Below are 19,350 nucleotides of genomic sequence, written 5' to 3' on the forward strand. Positions count from 1 at the left end.
TAGTTCCAAAAATACACAAGATTTACATTCATTTACATTCAAGATTTACATTTACAAGATACACATTCCTTTAAGACCGATAGTGGATGGAAGAGACTCTCCGACCTCCAATCTGGCAAAACACCTCACCAGCATGATCTTACCACACATAGGAAAAACAACATCTTTCATTAAGAACAGTGCGCATTTTATCGAAAAGGTAAAGGATATATATGCATAGGACCTTCAGATATCTTAGCAAGTTTGGATGTAATCAACCTGTTTACAAATGTTCCTGGAAATGAAACAGTGAATCTCCTTGAAGACCTTTTTTTCTGGAGATCGTAGACTTTATAAACATTGCATAAAAATACTTTTTTCAACGAAGATCTTGTTCGTGAAAACCCTTTTCCTCTTTTATTAACAGTTAATTCCTATAGGTTAATTATTAATAGGTGAAAGTATCTAGTTTATATTTTGTAATATTCATATCCACATTGCCTATCAGTGAGTATTCAGAGAAGTGTGAAATAACCACAAGAAAAAAATCCTCTAATGCCTTTTATTTCCTTATAGGGAGTAAGTGAGCCTGTTTTAACCCTGTCTAGCTTGGAGACTGAGTGTGTAATTCAGTCTCCACCAGTAGCCAATCAGAGATAGCTGGTCCAAGACTCACTAATTTTAAACAGTACCTGGTGAAGAGACGGCAGAGAAATGTTGCTATCTCGTGGTCCCTAACTCTAATATACAATATGTAACTGTCTAAAATAGTGTGAATGAATAGGGGATGAAAAAACCCTAGTCGCAGGAAGAAATATAAAACGTTTGCCATGTCAGAGATTGAGTAACTTGGGAACCGGTCGAAGAAAGGTTTAGAAAAAGTTCAGCGATTAAAACTTAATTAAGGTCTTTTTTGGGCAGCCTAGTGATGTGTATGCAAACGTCACTTTTATTGATCTACGCAAGCCTCTCAATTAACGGAATTTATTTGAAACTGTTAATAAACAGTTGTCGTAAAAAATAACGAACTTGTTGTGGTATAATATAATTTTCAAGAGCTTCCGAGATTAATGAGACTAACCACCTTATTCTGAAATACGGTTAGGTAAACCGACGACACTTGGTAGGTCTACGAATTGTCCTCGACATGCAGCGGATTATTATTTTTAACTTTTTTTTTTTTTTTTTTTTGCAAGTGAATGTGTACATAATTAACTATAGTCGTGTATATAACATTGAAGTCCTAAGAGGAATAACTAAACCAAACTGTCGTTAATTCTATCTTAGAATTACATGAGTAAATAATGATATTTTGAATTTTAGTTATTTTTTAGATTATAGTTTCTCCGAAAAGCAACATTTCTTAAGGTTTTCCGCAGAAGTGAATCACTAGTTTCTGAGGACCCGGAATAAAAGAGTATGGACTGCATTATCGTAGGCAGACAAGACTTCCGATATTGGATAAATGGTAATCTGTACAGAAATAGGCAGTAGAATGAAGTATGGAACAGAATTCCAAGCAAGAAAATTAAAGTGGTCGGGGGGGGGGTTAAAGAGGGAGTGATGAATCAGGACATAATGATAGAGGTGAAGCCCAATATGGCAGCTTAGCCTAGCCAAAGTGCTGTTGTTAAGCCGAAATTTATTCTCCCAGCTGATTATCTATTCGTGTAATCGACATTACCAAATGGGCTATTCTCTCCACCCCCTACTTCCTCTTCCCTTCCTCTTGCTTTTGACTGCAATGAGATTTTCCAGCTTGTAAAGTTTTAAGCAACAGATCTAAGATATGTGGAGTAGTTTTGTAGTGCTTGCCCACTTTTCGGAATTATGATCTGCACTTGACAATTCTAGCAGTTTCAAATGGCTTTTACAGAGAGTTTTATGACCGCCCCCTGTAATCCTTTGGGAAGTGAAGATACCACAGAAATGAAAGATGCTGTGTATATTCACAATAAAACAGCACTACCATTCATGTATTAAAACACATCTCTGAGAAGACACATTTTTCTTCTTTTAATACCTGCTAAGCAACAAATAATATAGTCTCAACAGCTTCTGTATCTGAGTACAGTCTAATAGACGACCTCAGGAGTTGAACCTTATTCATAATTTATTTTAACGGTATTACAACACCAAAATAACTAAATTATATATAAAAATGTTTATTAACTGCTTATATTTCGCCGGATTTCAAATCAGCAACTTCAAAGTATACATGTTACACTTAACACGCAACAATGAGCAAGAGAAACCATTCAAATTCTAATGGACAAAAGATCAAAGGCAAAATTTGGAACCCTCTGATGTTGTAAAAAAGAAGTATTACAGTGACATAGTGTGTTCTGAAGATGATGCTGTGAAATACGGCAAAATATAAGCAGCTAATAAACATTTATATATACTAGGGTGGTCTGAAAAGCTCTCGGCCTAAGAATGAAAAAACGAATTCATAATTTCAAAACTATTTTTATTTTTCAACATATTCTCCCTTAAGACTAATACATTTATTCCAACGATGCTCCAGCGCCATTATCCTGTCCCTGTAGTGGTTCTCAGTAAAATCTGCAAAATACCCCTCTACAGCTGCAATCACCCTGATTCGAAGAAAAACGCTGACCAGCGAAAAAGAGTTTTAGTTTTGGGAAGAGATAAACGTCAGAGGGAGCCAAATCTAGGGAATAGGGTGGATGTTCCAACAATTCATAGGTCAGATCCCTTAATTTTCCCATTGCCGAACACCTTTGTGGGCAGGTGCATTGGCCTGATGAAAGATGATTTTTTTCTTCTGCAAACCTGTTTTTTTCTCACGAATTTTTTCGTCAAGTCTGGTTAGAAGATCGGAATAATATTCCCCAGTTAGTGTTTTACCCTTTTCTAGATAATTAATAAACAAAATGCCAAAGCCATGACCTTTCCTGCTGATGGAACCGACTTTGTCTTCTTTGGCGTTGAACAACCGGTTTCTGTCCACAGTTTTGACTGCTGTTTGGATTTTGGCGTGTAATGGTGAATCCAAGTCTCATCCATAGTAATAAATCGAAACACAAAATCAGTTTTATTCTTGTTAAAACGCTCCAAGCACTGTTCAGAGATTTTCATGGGATTGCGTTTTTGATCTGCTGTGATCAAGCGAGGCACTCATCTTGCGCAAATCTTTTCATTTGCAATTCTTCATGCAAAATATATCGTACACGTTCTTTTGAAATGCCTATAGTCTCAGCAATTTCACGCACTTTGACTCGCCGGTCATCCAATACCATATCGTGAACTTGATCAATGATTTCTGGTTTTACGCTTTTTGGATGTCCTTTACGTGGATCATCTTCAAGGCTTCAAGGCAAGGTACAGCCACGTTTAAACTCGGCAGACCGTTTTTTAATTGTCGAAATCGAAGGAGAAGAGTGCCCATAAACTTTTATGAACTTCGAATGAATTTCGTTTGGCGATAAACTTTCTTTTACAAAGAATTTTTTAACCGCACGATACTCAATTTTATCGATTTCAAGGGATGCAGACAACATTTTTGCTTCAGACAGCTTTATAAAACTAACTACTTGATAGAATGACTTGCTATTTCACATGGATGCTTATGACAGATGTACCAACTTAGAAAAAAAAATTCTTGCCGATAGTGTTGCCAACTATGGTCGAGGCCGAGAACTTCAGAATTTTTCATATATACACGTGTATATGTATAATTTAGTTGGTTTGTTGTTGTAATATCTTTAAAATAAGTTATGAATGAACTAGAGTATAGTGTTTGTAAGAGTAGAGTATTTTAAGAATGTCTGAATATATGGAGAATTAAAAATGTTTCAGAGGAGAAGAAAGAACTATTTAAAACAGTCAAATTTATTCCAATCACTAGCCCAAACTTCAGCATCCAAAAGATAAGAGCTCGAACGTAGTGACAATATCGAACTGGAAGAATTTCTATACGCGTCGTGATTTCAGTATGTCAGGCACTCGTGAAATGGATTTTGAATAGCCAGAGAAACCAGTTTCAGAATTTAATATAAACGGAGTGAACAACTAAACGATTTTATATATGAAGCGCATATAAAATTCGATTCACTTGAAACAGGATGATAATACTGGCTTTGAATAATGACAAAGCGAGATAATTTCTGAGTAATAATTGGTAATGATGTTATAATAGTTAAAAAATAATAAATCAGAAAATAAAAACACCGAATTCGTTTTTAGAATGGTTAGTTATATTACCTGACAAGAGACTCTAAGCAATCTTTATAACGTAGCTTAACTAATATATAAAAGTTAGTCATTAAAAATTAAATAGCGATATATATATATATATATATTTATATACATATATGTTCGTAATTGTATTCTAAGTAAATTATATTCAAACAAAATATGGTGAAGGCAATCAGTAAAGTATATTATTATTATTATTATTATTAAAATTTTATTATTATTATTTTTGAATGAGTATTACGAAACTTACGCTTTCTTCTTCATCTTCTTTCCGTATATGTTCGGCAATAAATAATATACTTTCGATAGCCTTCTGTATCTCAAGAGTATACTGCTTATATCTTCCATTGAAACCGCCTTCTGGGTCGAGCACAATATCATCAGGACTTGTGTGTGTTCGACACCCGATATGCAGAGTGTCAAGTGGAATATCCCTACTTTGTCGTGTCATTGGTGGATATGGTTCTCTCAAAATCTCAACTCCATTACATCCTCGCACTGAAAATTTTGCTGGGTCTATTGCGTCATCGTCAGATGCATACATTGGCCTTCTCATCAGTAACAGTCTGGGCATAATGTGAATAAAAACTCTTCTAACCCAAGGTGACATTTGGTGAGTTGATGGAGATCTAAAGTGTACATTAAGCACTCCTACTGTTACAGATATAGACAACGTGACCAAGATCATAGTAAAAAGGAGATATTTACCAAGAAGGGGGACGGCTAATGAAGTGGGGGGGATAATTTCTGCTAGAAGAAGAAAAAACACAGTCAGAGATACAAGGATTGATATGCAAAGCGTTACTTTTTCTCCACTGTCTGAAGGTAAGTAGAAAACGAGAACTGTTAAGAAAGAAATACCAACGCATGGTATAATTAAGTTCACTGTGTAAAACAAAGTTTTTCGTCTCATGGTAATATTGAATGTTATGTCAGGATACGGTTCTTTGCAACAATCATAATATTCCTCATTATATTTGGCAGGAACTAAGAGAATGTCCCATTCCACACTCTTGTAGAATTCACTCATGTCTATGCCATTGGAAACCAAGTTTGATCCATCCTCTTGCTTCACATGACGAAGGGCAACCTGAAAATAACAAATCATATTAGACGGAGAAAGAGCTTCCATTTCTGAAATAAATAAAAAGAAGCAAATTATGAGTATTTTAGGAGACATTTTTCATACTACTTTCTTTCTTCTATGCTTCATTTTAATGAGGTTTCTAATCCTGTCTAAGATGCGAACTTTTATAACGGCATTTCAGCTGCAAGTGAGTTAGCCGTTTCATACAAAGATGGCAAGGTTTTCCCTCTCAGAAAATCTATTATTTATGGATATTATTTCTGGAAAAAATCCCATGTTATTCCTCTTAACAAACTATTATATTTACAGCTATTTACCTGCTTCTGTTTAGGAGTACCCCAGTTTAAAATGCCATTGGCTCTTTTCTCACGGATTCTTAGGGCATTGTAGATGTATATTTATCAATAAATATATGTTGCATAGAGGACAAGAAATTTGCACATACCTTTTTCTGGGTGTTGTGGCTCTTCTTCTTTCGCGTTGTCCAAACCACTGTGTGTGTGTGTGTGTGTGGGGGGGGGGTTGACAAGTGGGAGAATTGAAATAACAAATGGAAAAAATCCGGGTTTTTTTTGAATAACATATATATACATATATATTATAAGGGATGGGCGGAGCGTTTTTTATAAATTTATATGAGGTGGGAAAGGGTGAAAGGGGTTGAAAATAGCAACTGATTTTTGGAGGGGCGGAAGGGTTGACGGGGTGCGGTCCGTTTCGACTATTCGTGGTCATCGTCTGAACATATGGAGGAAGTGGATGCTATGTCAAGTCGGGTAGGTGCTTCTGCTTTGGAAGTGTTTGTGTTATCGCCTATTGGTCGGGGTTGTGACCTCAATTTTATGTTGTGTAGCTTTCAAACCTCGGAGATTATGTAGGGCCTGTGTACGTTGATAGAGTTCGCGTCACACTTTATGGCTATTGTTTCTGATATTCTAAGCATTGTTTCATTGTCTTGTCTGTCTACTATGATGGCCTTATCGATCTGCGGGGTATGTTTTTGTTGAAGGTGGACAGCTATTTCTGTTTTTCCTGTGCTTTGTATTCGATTTTTCTTTTTGATGTTGAGTTTTTCAGTATTTAAATGTTCTGGAATAGGGATGTTACAATCGCGGAAGTGTTCTTGTAGTCTTGCCCATAAAGATCTGATGGTGGAACCTGTGTAGGTGATATCACAGTCATTTTGGCAGGGAAATTTATAGACTACGTTGTGGTAACATCAAACCCAACATCAAAAAGAAAAATCGAATACAAAGCACAGGAAAAACAGAAATAGCTGTCCACGTCCTTGAACAAAAACATACCCCGCTGATCGATAAGGCCATCATAGTGGACAGACAAGACAATGAAACAATGCTTAGAATATCAGAAACAATAGCCATAAAGTGTGACGCGAACTCTATCAACGTACACAGGCCCTACATAATCTCCGAGGTTTGGAAGCTACACAACATAAAATTGAGGTCACAACCCCGACCAATAGGCAATAACACAAACACTTCCAAAGCAGAAGCACCTACCCGACCTGACATAGCATCCACTTCCTCCATATGTTCAGACGACGACCACGAATAGTCGAAACGGACCGCACCCCGTCAACCCCCCCCCTCCAAAAATCAGTTGCTGTTTTCAACCCCTTTCACCCTTTCCCACCTCATATAAATATATAAAAAACGCTCCGCCCATCCCTTATAATATATATATATATATATATATATATATGTTATTCAAAAAAAACCCGGATTTTTTCCATTTGTTATTTCAATTCTCCCACTTGCCCCCCCCCCCCACACACACAGAGTAGTTTGGACAACGCGAAAGAAGAAGAGCCACAACACCCAGAAAAAGGTATGTGCAAATTTCTTGTCCTGTATGCAACATATATTTATTGATAAATATACATCTACAATGCCCTAAGAATCCGTGAGAAAAGAGCCAATGGCATCTTAAACTGGGCACTCCTAAACAGGAGGCAAATAGCCGTAAATATAATAATCTATTATTTATGTATTTATTTTATCCTGGTGGAAGCCGAATTAAAGAGGCTACCAGCTAGAAGAACTCAAACAAACAGGTGTAGCATTTACTGGATTCATATCATTAATTCCTTCATCTAATTTAAATTAAAACCAAACTCAACCCAATTCAGTCCAGCTTCATTTCATATGATTCTTTCTGGAAATTTTCTATGAGCTACGGAGCCTCAAAAGTTTGAACGAACTTTCTATTTCACTACCTAATGCAGCTTTTAAATTTATTTAAAAAATGAAAAAAAAAAGGTAGAAGAAAGCGAAGTTACTATACATATCTCGGTTTAAAATCTGCACAAATTTTGGGGCACCATCCTATCTGTCCGACAGCAGTGATCACAGAATATCTCTGCAGAGAGCGCCACTGTCGCCCTCTATACACGGGAATATCCTTGAGAAGTACATCGTAAGTTTAGTTTCCGATGAGTGTGTTCAAAATGCTTTTAATAATGCTAACTTGAGTTAGTATTATCGGCTCAAGTTAGCATTTTATGCCAATATTTAATTTAGTTAGCAAATAATTTATTTTTATTCCTGTGTTTCGTAGTGTTTATTCAATAAACCTTAACATGAATCACTACAACAGCTACGAAAATATGAATATGAAAACGGATATGGAAATTCAGAGACGTTTTGAGTACTATATATATTTGACTATTTTTACTAGTTGATGCATTGAAATGAAAACTGAAATGACTTCTTTATTTTAGAGAAGATTTTAAATTACAAATTTAATTAAATCCCATCCAGTCAGAGACTGGATGGGATTTAAGTCAGAATAATTATGCTATCATTCTGAATTGTTTTGACAAATTTTACCAATAACACGGTCGGATTGAAACTGAAATTGAATTCGGGCATAGAGATATATGCGAAATAAAGAAATGTCATTAAATTTCATTATATTAAAATAGAATTATTACCTTGCGCTACTTCGAAACACTTTCTCCAATTCTGTGCCAGCAAATGGTCCAACAGAAACGAAAGCAGAAATGGCAACATTTTTTTTTTTTTATCGATCGCGAATACCAAATTAATAAAATCCGTGCAGCCAAAACCGAACTCGCGTAGGGATGGAGAAAACAAATCTCATTATAACTTGGGTAGGATTTTTTGGAACAAGTTCCGAGGAATCTCGACAAATATATATATATAATTTGTTTTTATTTTCAGTCTTGCGTCGCAAGTGACGATAATTTAAATACAAAGTCCATTGAATATACAATGGAGGGATGCATTTTGTATGTGAAATCTGCCTTCAAATAAATTCTTTCTCAGTTAATTCCTCCAGAGAAGAGTGGCAAAAGTATACTTATTGCAAAACAATTTGAATCACTTATCTAAAATATATTCGCTTACCTCGTGACCATCGTATGTCCAGGAAGCAAACTTCATTAAGCAAGACTGCTCGTCAAATGGAAAATATTCGACGTCAATTTCGCAAGTACTTTTATAAAGAGCGGGAGGCTTCCAGACGATTTCTCCAGAGAAGTATACCGTCGCTTTGGTCATAAGGGTTACCTCATAGTTTCCGTCTGCACTAAAAATAGAATTAAACCCTAATGATAATATATACAGGACGGAATAATATTATCAAAATATCCATATTTGCTTTGTGAAATATATTTAATAGAATTTTATGATTATTATCCATAACAATACCAAGGTATCATACGATATGTTATAAGGTAATATATAATTACGTTGTTTAACAAATTCGATCCTACAGAGAATTTTTATCTTGGACATTTCTTTTTTAAAATTTAAATATCAAAGAAAATATTCGTTTCACGACATGTGTGAGTTGGATTGTTTGGAAAATATTTTCTTTGATATTTAAATTTTAAAAAAGAAATGTCCAAGATAAAAATTCTCTGTAGGATCTAATGTGTTAAACGACGTAATTATATATTACCTTGTGGCTGAAACAACTCGGCTGTTACAAGCATCAGAAAATGCAGATGCTTAAAAATAAAGTGCCATAAATTGCGAGTTGCAGACATATTATGTCCAACATAGTTTTTATACAAAGGCATTAAAGCAAGCCACTCATTTATAAATTTTAACTAATAAAAACAGTAATATAATAAAGATGTTGCATTTGCTCTTAATTTTATTAATAATTGCCATTCTAGTTAATGTGCATTAATCTTAACACTCTGTGTGCATGTGTGTGTGTGTGTGTGTGTGTGTGTGTGTGTGTGTGTGTGTGTGTGTGTGTGTGTGCTTTGTAAGTTAAGAATTTGTAAGTTTGAGAAACTTTGCACTTAGAACAAGTAGAAATATGAATCTATTTTTAAATTATGCAAATAACAAAAATAATTGATTATTCGTACCCGAAAAGAAAAGGAAATGCAATAAAAATGCTCCTACGATGGTCTAAGAAATACTATGTAATGCTGAAGTGGAAGATTGTTATTATTAATTTGGTAGTTTAAGTATTTGCACATGTGGAACTGATTTAGTTCTCCCAAACTACAATCTATGCTTAGTCTGCATTTAGAAACGACAGTCCAACAACAAAAAAAGTTTAGGTCTTCTCTCCTTTTGAGAAAAGTGCGAATCACACAATCGACTTTCCAGCACACCGGCTAGCGGGTATTTCACGCTTGGTAACTTTGAGTTTTCCTCTCTGGGTGTTTTGTGACAAGAGACAATCTCCGTAGTCCAAATCAATACATGCCTTTCTGTCTTTCTCCCCTCCCCTCCCTTTCTCCTTTTCTATATTATCCAATTTCATTCTTTTTTCTCGTATCCGCCCTGTTTAACAGCTAAAATTGCTCATTCTAACTGTTTTTATTTCCTTCTGTAGTAAATAAAGAACTTTGTTTTCAGCGTTTCATAACTGCGATTCTTTGAAGAAAAACTATTAACTTTTGTGAGCTGTATCAGAACAAACGAGAGTATAATACACCTCTGCAAAGTATATTATAGAAATTTCAGTTACTATTTGCGCTTTAGGAGTGTTAGAAAATGGTTGTTCTTTTGTTATTTGTAAATGTTGTTTATACACGCCCAATCCCATTAGCTTTATGTGCATTTTTTGTTTCATTTGTATGGGAAACAGACAATTTTTGAAATTATTTAGAAGTGGTACAGTTGCTTGCTGTGTGCAGGTCTACTTTACTTCCTATTTTTAGACACTTTTTTTTGATAATTTAAGTTTGGGTGTCGTAAGCATAACATTCTGCGCATACTCCAGTTCTTCTTTTCATTAAAATTCACGTAATGGGAAGTTTAAATTTAAATTTATATTTATTTTAATGGTGTCTGTTACAATTAAATCACGTACTTAATAATTCAGGTTGTCAGATCAATAGAAAATAAGAATTTTCATGAGGTAAAATGACTTTTCTTGGAATCGTTTCCAGGGGAAGGAAAGTAAACAGCTTCGACCGGTTTCACCATCGGATCAGACAACCTTCTACCTTTGGTCAGCAGTTTAAACGAAAAGTGATGTACAGCCATCTTTTTCAGGAAAAGGTGGCTTTTCCTTTTCGATGTCGTTTTCTCATATGGACGTTTTTGGTAGAGATAACAATAGTTATCTCTACGAAATATTATGTGAAATGGCTCTGCTATAGCTGACTTATTTTGACAGAGCCATTTTCACCTAAGACGTCTTTATATTTACTCAGAATAATTTTTGCTGCTGTAGAAATTTTTCTATTGTTTTCTAGGCGAGAAATACTTGAGAGATACTGTCTTCATTGGAACAATCGATAAAATGGGTGTTGCATTTAGAGATTTCCCAGATGTTCAAGCCATGCAAAAGAGGTCTCTCTAGAAGTCATTAAATAGTTCCTGCTTCTCTCATGTTATTTGTGGTAAACTGATTGATGATCTCTGTGTAGGCTCTTTTATATTTAATGAGATACATCATAACACGCACACCATATAATTATCGTACATTGAATTGGCACGGTATGCCATTTTTAAAAGATCTTCAGTTCTCTAGTTTTTGTCTAGATAACAAAACTTTCTTTTAACATCACCAGAGATATGTTTAAGATTTTGGAAGTTATTCCGTATGTTATTTGGATACTCTTAGTATACTAAAGTGAAGAAAATATTCATTACAATAGCAATATACATAGGTCCATGTTAAAAGACAGAATGGTTCATTACAATTGGCTCCTTTCGCTTGAAAAATTATTCTTAACTTTTATGAATCTTTAAACTAGGCATTCCAAGCTAAAGAGTTAAAATTTCATAACTTTCCAAAACGCATAAAATCAAAATGTATCCCGTGATATTGCTGTCCAAGAAGTATTAAACTGTACGTCTTAAGTATTTATTACAATTATACGACGTTATATTCATAATGTCTAACAAGTTCTTTTATTTGGTTTCAAGAAACGACGGAAACTCTTCTTGGTTTATAAATCATATCCATCTTGAACGTTGATAACTGAAGATTTATTATTATTATTACTTAATACCTCCAGGGAGTTCAAAGACTCATCGAGGGAGGGCGTACTCTACAACTCTCTGTTTCCACCACTCAATCTGTCAACTACAACGAACCGCAACTACACCAACGTAATCTACCGCTCACCACCACCACTAGTATTTTCACAGACAATCACAAATATCCATGCGCACGGCAGGATTCGAAGCCGCAGCCTTTCGGCTGGAGAGCAGATACTCTAACCATTTATCCAACCAGGCCGAGTGGTAGTTTAAGTAGTGCATTCTGAATCAAATAAGATATGCACATATCTAAAGAAGAAATTAATTCTAGGGTTTCATGAAATGTTAGTGTTGAATGGAAAAAGGCTGAATGACTTACTTATTAAACAAGACAATGTCGGGGAGCCAGATATGCTCAGCAGGCACGTGAATCATCTCTACCCCTCCGTATTCTTCTGGATTCCATTTGAGTTTGTAGTCATGCCATGTCTGGAAAGAAATATTGTATTAAATATTGTGTTATGACTCAAGAAAGAAGTTTTTGCTGTTAAAATATAATAACTAATTACTCTAAAATGCTAAATATGATTCATCCTACCTATTTGATATCGTCCTATTAATATAATGCTATAGGTATTATTCAGATATAAGGTGTTTTAGAAAAAATGTACTACACCTCCTTACTTTGTTAGCAGCACACTTAACATTAGTCTTATGACTAACATTACAAAAATTAAAAAAAAAAAGTTCTTCTCATCAGTATGTGTCACGAAGTTGATAGTAAGGTTGCTGGGTGTCTTTGTGTTCTGGAAGGAGGCCATTAAAGACTCAAGATTGATTCAAAAGGAGAATTTACTTGTAGGCCATGAGGATAGTCTGAATTTCATTAACCATCTCACTCTTCACCTAACATCAGCATTTGTTGTAAGTTCGATTAGTTGAAGAGGTAACTAAAGTCGTGGAAAATTCGGATATTTGCCAACTACTTTTTCTGCACTCTCAGACTCTTTTGCTGATTTTTTCTAAAACAGAACCCCCTAAAAACGTACATGCACTATCTGAGGCTGCTTAACTTAGTCTTAATATCAAACAATTATGAAACGAACGGATGCAATGTCGTTTCTGTACAAAATATACATAAATGAAAGATCAACAAGTGCTTTCTCGTCTTCCAATTGCCTTCAAATATAAGGTGTTTTAGAAAAATGTACTACACCTCCTTACTTTGCTAGCAGCACACTTAACATTAGTGTTATGACATTAAAAAAACTGTTCTTCTCATTAAGACAATGAGAAGAACAGCTGGATTAAGGTCTGAGCCCATTAAGGGAGACCTTAATCCAGCATTTAATATCTCTCAAGTGGATAATAAATCCAGCATTTAATATCCACTTGATTATTTTTATAAATTTTGCATCTCCGAACTGAAGCCTTTTGGCTCTTTATTTTAGTAAATTATTGTTGCTTTCGATTAATGGTCGTCCAGTATTCGGGCTAATATACTGTACTGGACGACAAAATAATCTGCCTCTTAAAAACACTCATGAACATTCACGAGTGTCTTTGAACACTCATCAATGTTCATGAGTATTCAATGGGGTCTGAGCCCATAGCTTGTTGGTTGAAGGGCATCATGACATTTATCCTTTCTTTCTTTTGAAAAACAACAACAAAAAAGACGGTTTGAAAGCACACGCAATTTTTCAGCTTCATTGGATGAGTGGATAACTTGTTTGCTCTTCAACCAACAGGCTGTGGGCTCAGACCCCATTGAACACTCATGAACATTGATGAGTGTTCAAAGACACTCGTGAATGTTCATGAGTGTCTTTAAGAGGCAGATGAATTTCGTCGTCCAGTATGTGAGCCCACATACTGGGCAACCATGAATCCAAAACAACAATAATTTACTAAAATAAAGAGCCAAAAGGCTCTTCAGTTCAGCAATGCAAAATTTATAAAAATCAAGTGGATATTAAATCCAGCATTTCAAAGCCGAATATATTGAAGAAACTATAAAAGTTTCGTATGAAATTTGACCAGAGAGATTGCGGGAATACACTCGCCGGCATTTACGAGTTGCCCTGGCCGGACCTTGTAGGAAACACGATCGCTATGTCTAAGCGTCTGTTTGTTCGTCTCCTATTGGTCCATTTTGATAGGGTTTCAGTAATTTGTTTCTGGAAGACCTTAAATGACTTGAAAGCGTATTGTGTTTGATCTCAGGAGTACTTAGCTCATTCACAATATTGAGAGTATTCACAGTATTGAGAGGTTTCCAACTCCTTATAGCCTTACTTGCTTCATCCCTCATTCTAATTAATTACTTCTCCAATATAGAGCTGAAAAAACTTTTCCAGAGGTGTTTTTTTTTTTTTTTTTTTTTTTTTTGCAGCTCAAAGAGAAGAATATTTAGGCTTTCTTAAAAATAGCTTAAGGGGCGCTTAATCCCATGATCGAGTTGTTTTCTGTACACCCTTATGTGTATAATTTACAGAGATAGATACATGGAATGTTTATCTTCAGTGAAGATTAACATTCCTCCATCTTTCTTTTCACTGAAACACTGCACCGGTTATTATAGGTTTATGATTATGGCATACTAAGACCTAAGCATCGACTCTATATACATATATAAAAACACAGTATTCATATTTAGACAGTCATGGTAGCTTTACGAGCAGAGAGTACGAGGGTGATCTGAAATATTCTCGAACTAACCAAGAAAAACGAATTCATAATTTCAAAATTATTTTTATTTTTCAACATAATCTCTCTTAAAACTAATACATTTATTCCAGCGATTCTCCAGCGCTACAATCCCGTCCCTGTAGTGGTTCTTAGTAAGATCTGCAAAATACCCCTCTACAGCTGCAATCACTTCATGATTCGAAGATAACACTGACCAGCAAGGAAGAGTTTTAGTTTTGGGAAGAGATAGAAGTCAGTGGGAGCCAAATCTGGGGAATAGGATTGATGTTGGAACAATTCATAGTGCAGATCCCTTAATTTTTCCATTGTCAAAACGCCTTTGTGAGCAGGTGCATTGTCCTGATGAAAGATGATTTGTTTCTTCTGCAAACCGGGTCTTTTCTCACAAATTTTTTCGTCTAGCCTGGTTAAAAGATCGGAATAATATTACCCCGGTTATTGTTTTACCCTTTTCAAGATAATTAATAAACAAAACGGCTTTAGCATCCCAAAACACCGATGCCATGACCTTTCCTGCTGATGGAACCGGATTTGTCTTCTTTGGCACTGAACAACCAGCTTCTGTCCACTGTTTTGAATGCTGTTTGGATTCTTGTGTGTAATAGTGAATCCAAGTCTCATCCATAGCAATAAATTGAAGCACAAAATCAGTTTTATTTCTTTTTAAAACGCTCCAAGCACTGTTCACAGATTTTCATGTGAGTGAGTTTTTGATCTGCTGTGAGCAAGCGCGGCACCCATCTTGTGCAAAGCTTTTTCATTTGCAATTCTTCATGCAAAATATATCGTACACGTTCTTTTGAAATGCCTATAGTCTCAGCAATTTCACGCACTTTGACTCGCCGGTTATCGAATACTATCTCATGCACTTGATCAATGATTTCTAGTGTTCTTACACTTTTTGGACGTTCTTCACGTGGATCATCTTAAGGTTGGTACGGCCATGTTTAAACTCGGCACCCCATTTCTTAATTGTCGAAAACAAAGGAGAAGAGTGCCTATAAACTTTTACGAACTTCGAATGAATTTATTTTGGAGTTAAACCTTCTTCACGTTTGCTTCCGACAGCTGTATAAAACAAACTACTTGATAGAATGACTTGAAATTTCACATGGATGCTTATGACAGATGTACCAACGTAGAAAAAAATCTTGCTGAAAATGTTGCCATCTATGGTGGAGGCCGAGAACTTTTCAGACGATCCTCGTTTGTAGCCATTTTAAAATGTCGACCATGGTCTGGTGTTATAACTAACTGTATTCGAAATGATTAATTTTTTCCTCGTACTTGAGAACACTGTTATAAGCTCCTGATTTCTTATGCATAACAGTTTTTGATTTTTGTTATTTCTGTCAGCCTTTTTTATTTTTTTAAAACTACGAACTTTTTTCTGACACCAGACGTCGGTAAAGATATCTTTAAAACTACCGTTCAATTTTAAAACATAATACCTAAAGAATGTATTATGCTTTAAAATCTATATCCACTTGCTCTTTTCTTTCTTTGTTCGATCAATGCTATCTAAGTTTTTTTATTATTTATCAATTTTAAACAGAAAAAAAAACATATTGTGGGAAAATAATACAGATCCGCTTTTATTTAATTTCTCTGCAAAGTGCAGCTCCTAATATTGACTACATACAGATGTACTTTCACGCCTAACAGCTTACAACACACTTTCTTTTGTTATTGCTGCGAACGAATGGATTTGCGATAGCATAGAATGTCTCTCTCACGTGCTCCCATGAGTTTCGTGTACTTTAAAGGAAGTATGAACAACTTCAGAGACGCAACAGCAACACAAGTAACAATACCAAGCCACTCGGTTATCAAACTATGAATTATTAATGGAATCCGAATTACAAGTGCTATTTGTGCTGAAGAGAGAAAGTTTACCGACTATGAAACTAGGATCGTTACAGTCCGAAAACCAAAAATTGAATTAAAAATTCTGTCTGGGGAGATATAACCTGTTATCAAGGGTATACGAAAAGGACTAAGATATTTCCATGTAAAAACCAAATGTACATAACGGCCATATATATATTTTTTCTTTCTTAAATTCAGTGAAATCGCGTTGTTTTTTAACTAAAGCCAATTTTGAAGCCCAGGAATGTTGAATTTCAAAGCTATCAAGCATTGTTCTATTCATGGAAATTGGAATTGCTTCAATTCCCACAAGTGCACCAAATCTACCTGCGGTATTTTAAATATTGACGCGTATTATTATTCCCCATAAATATTTTTATGTATTTTTCAAGTAAACTTGTGCGATTTATATTTTATATACAACACTTATAAATGTGATAGACGTATTCGCAACTTGCATCATGATGATGCTTCTTTTCAAACGATGCTGCTTTTCAAAATTGTTGGTAAAAATTTAAAAAAAAAACATTAAAAAAGGGATTATATCCCAGCAACTATAGGAGAAACCATTTGATCAGAGGACTATCCAAGCATGTCAATGAACGAAAGTAGCTATATTTTCAAAAGCGAAACTAAGCTTTTTTTGAAAGAAATGCATAAATAATGAAGTGATCCAAGGAGGATGCACATGCACCACTTTCTGCTGACAAGTCTTTCAGTTATTACATATTATCATGTATAGAAAGAATGAAATGCTAATACTGATGATTTAAAATAGCATCAAGTTGTCCAAGTATTTCGCTATTTTATGATATATTTATTTCTAAAGCCTTATTCATATATAATCAAAGACTTTGGATGATGGAAAACATGACTGATCTAAACCCTATGTACAAATGCTGTAGGAACAATGGTTTTGTGTGTGTGTGTGTGTGTGTGTGTGTGTGTGTGTGTGTGTGTGTGTGTGTGTGTGTGTGTGTGTGTTATATAGAAAGATGTGCGCGCGCGCTACATCTTTCTATATTATACAGAACTTAGAGAAATTATGAAATATTACAAATAGGCTTACGAAAAATAAATAACGAATTATTTATTTATCCTTTTCTCCTAATAATTAATGTCTAAATACTAATGTTAATTTCACATCCATCTTGATTTATAATAGTAATAGTAGTTTACAGTAATTTTTTTATTTTAATTTATTTCATTTATTATATTTATTTATATGTCCAGAGAACGTTGAAATAGTCATCCATTGAATATGAAGATACGTTTTTAAGTAGATTTATTACAAAATCGATGATGATGATGATGATGATGATACCGTCACATTTTCGGTATGAGCAATAAATGCAGATTTTGCCCCAACTTTTAGTAACTCTGTATGGGCTTTATTTTTTGAATGAAGCTGATTTTAGGAAAACATACTACTGGCCTTTCTTATCATTATTGAAATGCAAGTATGAATTTTTCTATGAACTATTTAATTTCCTTTATTGTTCATTGTGAACATATACTTTATGTTCCTGTTAGAGTACGCTGTTTTAGATATTAAATCGCACATTGCTAATTACCCAAGTTTTAAACTTGACTATTGGTGTTGGTTATGAGATCCTGGATTTCGAAATTCATGAAAATTAAATATTTGTAAAGACTAACACATTTTAATTTGGTCACATTTTTAACAGTGTTTTAATTTATGAAAAAAAAATTAACTAAATGTCAGAGTTACTCAACGCATTTTTAAAACTCTATATTAATGCGATTTAGGTGCATTTATATTAGGTGGCACTTGTAGAATTCGCATAGGGGTTTGAACACATACTTGTAAGCCTAAGCTGTTTGGGTAGTTTCGCATATTTGTCGACATTCTGGGTGGACATTGGATTTATGTTTCGCCTTACAGTGATGCTTACTATCTTTAATTGTATGAGTGTTATTTTGTTTACTTTGGTCTTCAGTGCGTGTATTATTTAAGGCTGTTAGATTCTCATTTACGAATATTGATATATCTTCTATACCGAGACCAGTTTTAGGTGTTTCATTGCAGCGTTATTTCGGATATATTTCTTTATCTGTTTCTCATGGATATTTTATGAATAATATTCTTTTTTACAACTTCAAAGTTTTCTATATTAATAAAATGAGAAATTTTGTAAGATTCTGCTTAAGCTAGTTTCTAATTTTGTTAGTATTGATACAATTGTGTATTAGTTAATTTGATTTCAGTTGAAAATAGCATTCGATAATTCCTATTGTTACGCTGCGAAGTTTATATATATTTGTCATAAAAAACCTAAAAGTCGTGTGGGTTCTGCCACTTCCGCCTTTAGTTTCTTAATTTTTCTTCTTAGTTAGTTGGTACTTCGCCAGAAGCAAATTATGGGCTTACGCTCTTGCATTCTTCTTGGCATGTCACAATCACTAGGCCAATTGGTCTCCGGGCCAAGGTCACCTCCTCACGGAATTTACTTCTGCTGTCTTCATTCGCGCATTTATCCATTTATCGAAATTATTTGTATCAGATACACCCATAAAACGATGGATATTTCTGTTAGCTGCTATTTATCCACATTTTGCAAACATTTTAAGAAACATATACATGCCTGAATCTACTTAGCATATTTTAATTGCTTACACATTTTTTAAAATTTGGATACTCTTTAGGTCTATTTGACCTAAATAAATTTATTTTGATGCCAGAGCTGCGAACATTGACACAATTTATTTCTTAGTCTTTATTTTTATTATTATTATTTTTTTAAATAAACATGAGCGCTGGTGACATTGCTCTAGATATTTTACCGAGTTCTGTTAAAGTAATAAAGAAAAACAAGAAATTAACCAGAAATTCAACAAAAGAATGAATGCAAAAATAATGCCAAAAACAATCACTTTACTTTTGTCGTTATTTAAATTTTGCTACCCAGAGTAAGTGGGTTGATTGGCACATATGGAAGTCCAAAGGAATTACTACTAATGTCCATTGTAATGTTTTTTTTTATTTCTTTATTATTATTTTTTTAAGGAGTGTGATTG

The 19,350-nt window shown here is 34.5% G+C and overlaps 1 protein-coding gene across 1 annotated transcript in view; it reads right to left on the minus strand.

Moving 5' to 3' along the window:
- Positions 1-19,350, minus strand: part of LOC150100560 (acetylcholine receptor subunit alpha-like) — a 131,990-nt gene that overhangs the window by 21,927 nt on the left and 90,713 nt on the right. Inside the window, exons 3-5 of the mRNA XM_090402119.1 lie at positions 12,110-12,219; positions 8,677-8,857; positions 4,451-5,290 (exon numbers count right to left, since the gene is read on the minus strand). Coding sequence (XP_090258245.1) covers positions 4,451-5,290; positions 8,677-8,857; positions 12,110-12,219 — 1,131 coding nt within the window. The remainder of the gene's footprint in view (positions 1-4,450; positions 5,291-8,676; positions 8,858-12,109; positions 12,220-19,350) is intronic.

Source organism: Typopeltis vanoorti, chromosome 12 (genome assembly GCF_054136105.1).
Source record: "Typopeltis vanoorti isolate ZY-2024b chromosome 12, IOZ_Tvanoo_1.0, whole genome shotgun sequence".
NCBI lineage: Eukaryota > Metazoa > Arthropoda > Arachnida > Uropygi > Thelyphonidae > Typopeltis > Typopeltis vanoorti.